General features: G+C 34.1%; 1 protein-coding gene and 1 long non-coding RNA gene across 2 annotated transcripts; both read right to left on the bottom strand.

The window, feature by feature from the left end:
- Positions 1-977: 977 nt before the first annotated feature.
- Positions 978-3332, bottom strand: LOC116021763 (40S ribosomal protein S11). Its single transcript, XM_031262239.1, has 6 exons — positions 3204-3332; positions 3059-3099; positions 2808-2908; positions 1824-1968; positions 1647-1736; positions 978-1349 (listed from the first exon to the last, which is right to left on the bottom strand). Exons 1-6 carry the CDS (start codon positions 3213-3215, stop codon positions 1259-1261), a joined length of 480 nt encoding a protein of 159 aa, XP_031118099.1. The 5' UTR covers positions 3216-3332; the 3' UTR covers positions 978-1258.
- Positions 3333-10573: 7241 nt separating this feature from the next.
- LOC116021546 lies at positions 10574-10914 on the bottom strand. Its single transcript, XR_004099021.1, has 2 exons — positions 10854-10914; positions 10574-10661 (listed from the first exon to the last, which is right to left on the bottom strand). It is a non-coding gene; the product is annotated as an uncharacterized LOC116021546 (long non-coding RNA).
- Between the last annotated feature and the right edge of the window lie 41 nt (positions 10915-10955).

Here is a 10955-nt window from a genome sequence, read left to right as displayed (position 1 = left end):
TTTTTTTTTTTTTTAAATAGCTTTATTTTCATTAATTAAACAAGAATTCATCAATCCAACCATTAGTTTACAATTAAAATAATATAATTGAACCTATTAGCAATAAATTTTATACATATAGATAATACTATATGGTTATTTATAAAATTAAAGTTGTTAAAAGTTTACTTACTGGTGTTAAATACAAATCTTGTATCCAAATTACTACTGTTCTTTTTAAAAACACACATAACCAAAATTAATTTGTATCCAAATTACTACTGTTCTTTTTAAAAACACACATATATAACCAAATTTCCACTTTTGAAAAGTAATTTATGGAGTTAGCCAATAGTTATACCATGTTTACTATTCATTGATCAAACTAACTCTTACTTCATTGCATGTTTTAGTAATTTTTAAATTTAATTTTTATGTTTAATAATATTTTTAATCTAATAAAAAGAAGTAATAAATTTAACTTTTTGTGTTCAAAAATATTTTTTTAAGTACTTGGATTTTAGATTTTAAAACTTTTAAATTATTATATAGGTATAAACTAAGGTCTTCCCCAATGATTGATTTTAAGTAAATTTTGAAACAGTGTGTTTTTATCTGTTGGGAGATGTGTTTCAAGCAAATTTTGAAACAGTAAATACGTTTTTATCTATTTGGAGATGTGTTTCTTTGTGGAGTTCTTTCTCCTGCAAATTCAAGTTTGTTGGAGTGGGCCCCACGGGGAAGATTACGCCAGCCTGGGCACCCCACAGGGAAGATTACGCAAGCATGGGCACGTAATTACTGTTTCTTTTTTTTTATAGTTTCTTTTTTGTTTTGTTTTGTTTTTCTTTTTCTTTTTACTCCACCCCATTTTCTCTTTTCTAATCACACTTACAAAAACTCATCACAAACCACATCCAAATTTAGCTATTGAGGAAGGCCTAATGGTAATATAATTAGAAAAAAACATCAATTGATATCGGAGACTAACAGTATCAAATCGAATCAAAACTTTTAATCACTTGATAAAAATTAGCTAGAGTTGTAGCAGTTGTAGATTTTGGTATGGTGCAAAGATATTTCTACAAATCAAACTTAGAAGAACAAGGCCAAGCGCAAATGAAGTCTTAATGTAAACTGAACTGAGTGATTCAAAAACTCGGCTACATCTCAGCATTCAAAAATGTAAACCTGGCGCTACTGAATAGTATGAGTTCAACAGAAAGGAGTCTAATATCATAACTCAGAATAATTTGATGGTAACAGGAAAACCACAAAATCATATCCCAGTAAACGCCTTCTTTCCGCCACCAGCAGAGCCAGCAGGAATCACCTTCAAAACGTTGAACCTCACGGTTTTGGACAGCGGCCTGCCATGGGAACAACACTGTCAAAATGTTTGGCAAAAGAAAAGAACACAAGGGATAACCCTAGCCAAGAGATCCACGCTTGTAACCACAAGGTCACGAGTTCGAATCCTTGCCCTCTAGGTTTGAGCCGGTCAAGCTATGGGTAACCTAAACTGGTTTACTTCCTCGTGGTCCTTTGTCGGCTAGGGTCACAAGACAGGGTTTACTCAAACCCATTGTGAGGTTGCCCTCATCATCCAAAAAAAGAACACTGAGAAAATTAAGGGGAAAAAGAATAGTAATGGTTCTGATATTGACCTGCATTGGCCAATGATAACGTGATCTCCCTCTTTCACACGGAAGCAAGGTGATACGTGAGCAGCAATGTTTGAGTGTCTTTTTTCATACCTACAGCACAAAACACAAATTAGAATTTGTCCAATTCATAACAAAATTAGAAGTTTCAGAACAGGGGAAATGTTGACTAAGTCTTGCCTCTGGTACTTCTTCACAAAGTGAAGGTAGTTCCTACGAACAATGATCGTTCTATTCATTTTAGCACTATGGCATGTCCCAGCAAGGATACGACCTCTGATAGAAACAGTACCAGTGAAGGGGCATTTTTTATCAATATATGTCCCTAAAATCAAGAAACAGAACTTTTTTAGAATCAAGCTTGAACCACATTTGAGATGGAAACACAAATTTTCCACAATTACCTAATCTGTGGTGGGGAATACAAAGAAACACTACACATTTTGGTATGAATGTATGATAAATAGAATGTATTAGACACATCATAACAGTACGATTAGCTAAGCAGCAGAGAGATTAAAGAACAAATCTGTGGAAAGAAAAATTGCTATTGGAGCTGAATCTAATGCAAGATACTGAAGATTCCTTATAGCACACAAAGTATAGAATGAGCATATTAGAGAACCTAGCAGTACATTGCATCACATAAATTGGTCTAATACACGAATATCACATAACTAGTAGCATGTTATGGATATATATTACGGAGTAGAATAAACACTAACTATATATGGAGTATAAAGATAAGGTTTCACACAGCTTTTCCAATGTGCAAAATCACAAATGTTGAACCATCTAATATAAGCAGATAGGGCAATCACATCAATAATTAAAGATCCCAGTAGTTGTCAAGCTTGATATAAGTTGGTCGAATATATATAATCAAATCACTACTTTCATATTTATGGCTTGATATTTGCATTGGAGACCGGATTTATTCCAAACTACACATTTCCCCATATTGCACATAAGCTACCAACTTGCCAACTTGAATCTTAACATATCATCATAAAAACACATTATAGTCAAAAGCAGATACATCAGGGAGAAGAAATAAAATAAAGCTCACTCCATATCCGAAAATAAACCACACTATCAGATATAAAAATAATTTTTTCACAGCCCACTACAAAGAATACCGGGAGGGACAGAATAGATATGAACCTTCAATAGCCTCGCGAGGTGTCTTAAACCCTAGTCCAATGCTCTTCCAGTATCGATTACCTCCCTTACCGGGCCTCTTACCCTTCCCCGTTTTCTTCGAGCTGCAGATTGCAATAAAAACCGAAACTTCAAAATTTTAACCAAAGAGTTTCCAAACCATTCACAGAAACCCACCCCACAAAGCACCTATAAGCATGTAGGTTAAATGAGCATATTATGAGAAAGTTCGTTCGCATAAATCCTATCTATACCTGAGAAAAACTCCCGGCTGCTTCAAGAAAGCCTTCTCAGTCTGCAATACAAACCGAATGTTTGAGATTTCTCTATAAATCAATTCAGATTGCAAGTGCAAATTTGTATACATGAGATAGAGAGAGGATTCAAAGAGATAAGAACCTGCTCCGCCATGATTGTAGACGCCGATGTGTCGCAAGAAGATAAGAGCAAGTTGGATCGGCAGCTAAAAACCCTAGAGGCAGCAAGGGAAGAAGACAGGGTTTCAAAGCATTTTATAGTGCTAGTCTAACGCTAAGGGGTCGTTTGGAAAAATCGTGTTAAAAGATCAGTAGTACGGGTTTTTTTTTTTTTGGGAAATAGTAGTACGGGGTTAAAAGGTCTAGAACATACGAGTTAAGCCCAAATAAAAGTGTTATTTTATTTGTTTTGTAAGATAACGAACATGAATAAATTTTAGAATTTGATTAATAAACAAACTGAATTTGAATATTTGTAACTAAGAGTTTGTGAATAAACTCGTTTGTGTTCACTTAATAATGTTCATGAACATGTTCGTGAACAAACACTTAAGCATACATACACACACATATATAGATTATACAATTATACTATTTTATTAATTTTATTGCAATGCCAGATGCAGAGTTTATATATCTTATGTTTTAAAATTTTATGTTTTTGGCTTGTAACGTGAACAAATAATTTGTGTCTGTGTGTTTTTCTTTGGGAATTGGTATTTTCACTTTGATATTATATGTTACTTCTAGACTTATTTGCATTATTTTTATAGTCGTTGTGTTATTTGTTTGGTTATTGTTCGTAAACATAGACTATTTATTGTTCACGAACGAATTATGATCATAAGCATGTGCATGTGTTTTCTTATTTCACGTCCATGAACGTGTTCATAAACATTAACAAACATGTTTGAACGTGTTCACAAACATTAACGAACACTAATAAACGTTTAACAAGCAAACATGAACATGATTTTCATCGAGTTTAACAAACGAATATGAACACAAACACTCCAAAAATCTTAACAAACAAATACGAACAACCTTTGTTAGTTCATGTTCGGTTCGTTAACAGCCCTAAGCCCAAAGTTCAATCTGTGCTCAATCTATTTGGACCGATTAAGAGTTGGACTTTAATTTTGGTCCATGGGTCGAGACCACTCTGTTCGACTCATTAACTCGTACATTTTAAAAATATATAATATACATGTATTCTTTGATGATCCATGGAATTATCACATTAAAAATTATAAAATTAGTTTTATATGTCTATTAAATTTCAATGCATTTACTATTTAGCTAGCTAATCTCCCCGCTCATTTTCTCTCCAATCACATGCCCTATCCTCTTAATTTTATGGGCCCTACTCATCCTAATTATCTACTCCGTATTAATTTATTCACCATACTATAATTATAATTTCAATTTTTATTATAAATCAAATAAATTTAAATAGTGGAAATTATTGTGATTATATATCCTTTAGCTCGTAGAACTCCCCGATAAAATGGATTACAATATAACAAAGAAAGGGACAAAGTATAAAAGAGAATGGAGACAAAATGCAATAGTAGAAATACTTCATTCAACCAACTGATCAGTACATTACAAGGAGTCAAGGACATATATATATAATTACAATTGTAACGTAAGACAATAATGGAAACATAATGAAAACCTTTACACAATAATGTCTACAATTATTACTATTTATAACACTCCCCCTGGGACATTATTTGTCCACGATCTTGTCTCGTTAAAAACTTGCTAGGAAAATTCTATGGGAAAAACGTAGACAGGAAAAGAGTACACGGTATATGGATAGTATATTTAAATTCATTCATACCTCGTTCAGTCCACACTATAAAATTTAATGGGAAAAACCTAATGAGGAAAGAGTACATGGTATGTATATGTTGCAAAAATACAATTGTTAGTCTTTTAAATCCTAATATTCAAGACTTTAAGTCCAATTCTTCAGGATTGGTTTGAGTAAATGTACTTTCCATCTCCCCTTGAAGATATCAATCTTCAAGTTCTACATGACTTAAAGTAGAGTCATTGTTTCAAAAGAGTGTAGAGATGGGATATGGTACAACCTTCAGGATTATTATTAGAATTTATTATTTTATAAAATAATCTTTTGACTCTTCTGGAGCATACGTGGGTTGAATATTTATATAACTTGTCCACTATCATTTAAATATATCCACTTATAATAGGACAAACTTAATTATTTTCACATAGGGTAGTGGAGGTAAAACAAAACATAACTAGTTGAGATTTAACATAATGAGCGTCAAAACAAAGAGTCAATACCCAAGTGGCTTATGAAAATCACACATTGCTTTATTGCATGAATTTCAAAACCTTTTATAAATCGAAGGTATTGGAAGATATTTTGAACATTTAATTGTTGGACACACTAGGTATTTATTAGTATTTTTTATTGCAAGGACAATGTCAATTCTGATGCAATCATGGAACTTCTGGTTCTACGGGAGTACTCCAATAGCAATGAAGTAATGGACTTCAAGTCCCAAAATTTTCTCATTATCATTTTTGAGTCTAAATGGTCATTTATCTACTTCAATATATTATTGGACAATTGTTAGTGTGATAAGTCAATGGTACTTATCCATATAAAATGTGTCAAAGACATTTTTCCAAAATAGACTAATTGGTGTATAAATTTCCTTTAAGGGAAATACTCGATCTGCAGGTCGGGATAATACTTGGTTTTCTAAGTCCTTTATTTCCAAAATTCGTCTTTAAAACATGAGCTAATATCAGTAAGCTCTTTATGATGCTTATAACACCAACATATGTTGAGATAATAATTTGATTAGTATCCCCTTAATAAGTACATAGTGGTACATATTCATTTTTATTACTTTAGGGGGAAATTACTCAGTTAATTTGCTTTACTATTTCAAGTTAAGTAAAGCCTTTGTGCTTCAACAACAAACATGTTATAATATTTATTTTGAGAATTATAAATCCATCAAGGATTTAAATAAACACATTAGTGTCTAATAACCAATAATTTTAAGGTCATTACTTTTATAAGTTGCATATCTAAAATTGTTATTATTATGCCAATCATGTAGCGGAACTTTAATAATATTCATTATGGGAGAGTATATTTGATTAAAATCAATTTAGGGTTTCTGCGTGAACACTTGGGGCTATAGACTCGCTTTATATCACACCACCTTATCATGCTTGTTTCTCCTTCATACAAACACCATTCGTAACCTACAGGGCTAACACTTCGATGGTGTATAAGAAGAATATATCTATCATCGAGTTGAGCTATATATATATATATATATGACTTAATTGCTTATTTTATACGTTCATCAATCTAGGTACTTCTGGCACCTATTTCTGGATCTTGATTGTCATATAATAAGAGCAATTTGAAGGTAATTTTGTTGTCGACAACTTATAACGTTTTCATAAATTTCTCTCATATATATAAAATTTCATGGTAATTTTCTAAACCAACCAAATTGTAGCCATTTCCCAAGAATACTTATATAGTTATATCTGGTTGTTCCGCATCTCAGTATTATGTTTATTTGGTGCACCTATAATTTTACTGGGTTTTATCATCTTCTGGGCGATCATCTTAAGGATATAACTCTTAAGATTTTAAACAGTGACAATTACTGCTTCAATCATTATTGTGTGGACCATACTATCAAATAATGTACATTCAATATAAAAATAATGTACATTGTATTCAGGGAATATACATTATTTGTGTACTGAATGTACATTATTTTTATAGCCAGTACAAAAATAATTTACATTTAATACATTAAAAATGTACATTTTATTATGGTCCACACAATAATCTGCCTTACTGCTTCTGTTGGGCCAAACTATTACATTTTTATCAATTTTGTAGGCCTGATATGGATAATTATATATAGCCATATAGATTACACACACATATATAATTGATAAATGTCTATACACACACACATATATGTATATATGTGTGTGTGTGTGTATATATATGTGTGTATATATATATATATATATATATATATATATACACACACATATATATACACACACACACACACATATATACATATATGTGTGTGTGTGTGTGCGCGCGCGCGCGTGCATGTGTCGTGTCGTGTGTGTGTGTGTGTATAGACATTTATTAATTATATATGTGTGTGTGTAACCTATATGACTATATAATTATCCATATCAGGCCTACAAAATTGATAAAAATGTAATAGTTTGGCCCAACAAAAAAAGTAATTATCATCTCAAACCCAAACTCATTAGGGCAACTATAAAATCCTAAGACCAAACCCTAATACATTGCAGTCAGACGCTTCATTTTCCTTCGTTTCAGTTGCGATCCTCCTCCTCTCTAAACTCTTCTTTCTGTTCACAAATGTTAGTTATATCCGGCGTTGTGCGGTTAGATATAGATCAATATGTCAATTTTAAGGCATGGTTATCCAAGTAATCTATGGCTTTAAAGTTACGAAAGTAATATGTCTGTCTCATTTGCAAGGTTGTAAAAATCGCTAGGCGCCTTCTAGGCGCCCAGGGGGTGCCGAGCGCCTAGGGCGCCTTTTTCGGCGCCTAGGCGCCCGATTTAATTATTATTTTTATTTATTTTTTATTCTTTTTAATTGTAGTTTCCATTGTATTAAGGCCATAAGCCTTTAATTTCCACGCATGTAAATCTGCTCCTCCAACAAAATCCCAGATCTGCGAATTTCCTCCATGGCTCCATCGCAGCATCGCCTCCAAGTTTCATATCCAACCAAATCTGCAAATTTCCTCCATCGCCTCCAACCACCGCCGTCCATCGCCTCCAACCACCGCCATCCATCGCCTTCAGATCTGAGTCCACCGGCCATCCATCGTCGTCCATCGCCTCCAGATCTGAAATCCATCGTCTGCCGGTTGCCAATCTGACGTCGCCTTAATCTCTCTCGTCTCTCTCGTCGCTGTTTTCTCTGTTTGGCGAAAAAAAAAAGGGGAGGGGGTTAGGCGACCCAGGCGGCCGGCCGCGGAGGAGGCCGAATCAGGCCTTCCTCGCCGCGGCTGCCGACCGCCTAGCGCCTAGGCGCGATTTTTGCAACCTTGCTCATTTGCGATTTGTGAAATCGTTTTCCAAAAAGATTCTGATCTGGAATTTTTGTTGACCGGGGGCAGATCTGTTGTTTCTATTAACAGATCTTGGAAGACAAAGTGTCAAGAACAGAGCTACACCATTGTCGTAACTGAAAGAGCAGCCAAACGTGTTCTCTATAAGAAAGATAAGTTCTTTTTTCCCTTGACTTAATTTTTTATGTTGAATATAATTGTCTTTGGTCGATTTAGAGTTTATTATTTCAATCTGTTTGAATAAAAAGGTAATAGCAAGAAATCCCCAAATTTAGGTATAAGTTAGGTTAAATCTGAAACATATTTGAAATCTAGCCTTTATTCCGTATGTTTATTTCTATATCTATAGAAGAGTAACTAATCAATCTAACATTGTTATGATTTTTCCAAAGCAGGGCAATTTCACCCGCTAACCCACAACCATCTACAAAAAATAACCCATTGAAGCCAATTTTAACACGTAGATTCTTAGCTTGAAAACATCTAACTTTTGTTTCCATAAAAAAAAAATAAAAGGGTTATTAGAGCTGACCAAGAGTTCCCGAATTGCCCGAGGGCTGCCAATTCCCCGACAGTTCCAACTTAATGTGCTCATGGAGAGGGGCGGACCCAGCCAGAGTCCATTGGAACAACATTTTTTGGAAGATCAACCATGGTAATGTCAATATCAAAAGTTTGTTCTTGCAGACCAAGTTGACTTCTTCTGAGTTTGGTTGTAATGCTTAGGCCTTCGGTGTTCTCTTTGACCACAGGATCTTTGAGCTACTTCTCTTCTGCTTCTTCAAATTCTTTTCTTGTCTCACTTTCAGATAAAAGCCATTTTGCACCAACTGAAATCATTTTTCGTCCGGTGGCCCTAAGATCGGTGTTGTACTTATAACTTTTCGACGAAATTCGTCCGATAAGAACCTTTGCACATTCTTTTTCCATGTAACCCAAGGTGTCGTAGTAGAAGCAAAATGCATGGAGTCTTTCATATTTAAAATTCACCCAAACCCATGTCTTGTCTCTCATGGTGAGCTTCATTCTGCATTATAGCCTTTATAGGTTTCTTGATATCTAAATTCACGTGAATTCTGTAGAAAGCTTTCTATGAAGAGTTCATATTTCTTGAGTCAACTTTTTCTAAGGTTCCCAAGAAATTCCCAATCTGTTCCAGCATAGTGGCGGTAGCATAGCCGTAAGGGACATTAAAGATTTGGATCCACATTTCAATATAATCAAGGGGAACATCCATTGGCAATTTCCAGCTTCAAGAACTTTAAGAATTAAGGTCTGACTGTTGGAAGACCAGGGGCCCTCTTCAAGAATTCTTTTGGCCTCGACCTCTAGTGGGAATTCAAAGAGGAAACAATTCGACTGAAATTAAGAGATTTGAACCCCCAGGACTGGGTGCTAAGCTGCAGCGAGCACATTTCGCATAATCTCGAAGTTAACCGACTATTTTGACAGGAAACGACCAATAATAACACTTGCCAGAGAATTCCCACCTTATTTCGGTACATCTATGGTTATCGAATGGTATGGCAAAGTGCTAATTAAAGGCAGGTACAAAGAAGGATGAACTAGACAACATACCCTTATAACTTTATACCTGGAAAAACAATGATGCAAATGCTTCGAATTCCAAAGATGCATCAGTATGGGTCTAAAGCTAAAATCTTTTAGCATTGGAATGTCCAAAAATGCATGTTATGTTGTAGGGGTTTGGTAGGCTTCTCATCTCCTTTTCTCGCACAACCCTTAGCCCCTTAGAGCATCTCTATTAGATGATTTTTGAATCGTTTTTTGTGACACAACCCTTAGCCCCTTAGAGCATCTCTATTAGATGATTTTTGAATCGTTTTTTGTGAGACCTAACTGATGCGGAGGATAAATGAAGATGAGAGAGAAGATTTGAGGTTCTTATACAAGAACCTAATTTTTAATTTATATATTGGGTCCCACCAAAGATGAAAAAGACGCAAGGCGTTATTTCCTTCGGTTTTTTCCCTTCTCTCCCACTCATCTATGCAAAAACCAACTTAAATTCCAAATCCTTTGGTTTTTTCCCTTCTCTCCCACTCATCTATGCAAAAACCAACTTAAATTCCAAACTAATGGGCTCGCTTACACAAAGATGGTTTTGGCAGAGAATGATGATCCCAAACAAAAGAGATGAACATAAAGTTATTTGAATCCATACAATTCTTTCACACTTCCAAAATAAATCCTATTATCATATTACTAAATCTACAATTAATCACTATCCACTCTACAAGCATACAGTTCCCTCTCCACTCTCGAAAATAATTCTACTTTCACATCACCTTAATAACAATAACAATAACAACAACAACAACAACAACAAAACAACAAAACAACAACAATAAAAGGAAAAGTACATTACCTGGCTGACTTTCGCCCATTTGCAATTCTGACAACAGAATTACAACAAATGCAAGTTTCTCAACTATAAGAATTGCAAATAGAATAAAAAATAAAAAAATGAAAAACTAGAGAAGTAAAGAATTGGAGAAAAGAAGAATGGAAATAAACTCATACACTCAGCCATGACTGTATGAGCTATAATATATATATATATATATATACTCGGTTTTTCCCTATATATGAACTATTTCATCTTTGTATTTGCAGAATGCACCTTGTACTATAGTTGACCTCAAGATTGATAGTGTATAGAGACATTTCTCTTCTTCAGCTCTAAAAAAAAAAAAAAAAAAAAAAAAAAAAAAAACAAAAAAAA

The sequence above is a fragment of the Ipomoea triloba genome, chromosome 6, assembly GCF_003576645.1.
Source record: "Ipomoea triloba cultivar NCNSP0323 chromosome 6, ASM357664v1".
NCBI classification, from domain to species: Eukaryota; Viridiplantae; Streptophyta; class Magnoliopsida; order Solanales; family Convolvulaceae; genus Ipomoea; species Ipomoea triloba.
This window is presented reverse-complemented; position numbering and strand designations above follow the sequence as displayed.

Excerpts from the sequence above, each read along its gene's own strand:
- LOC116021763 (XM_031262239.1), bottom strand. Across the intron at positions 1,737-1,823 it reads TTTGTGAAGAAGTACCAGAG|GTATGAAAAAAGACACTCAA; the intron begins GCAAGACTTAGT and ends TTTGTGCTGTAG. Across the intron at positions 1,350-1,646 it reads GTTATCATTGGCCAATGCAG|GCCGCTGTCCAAAACCGTGA; the intron begins GTCAATATCAGA and ends TTCCCATGGCAG.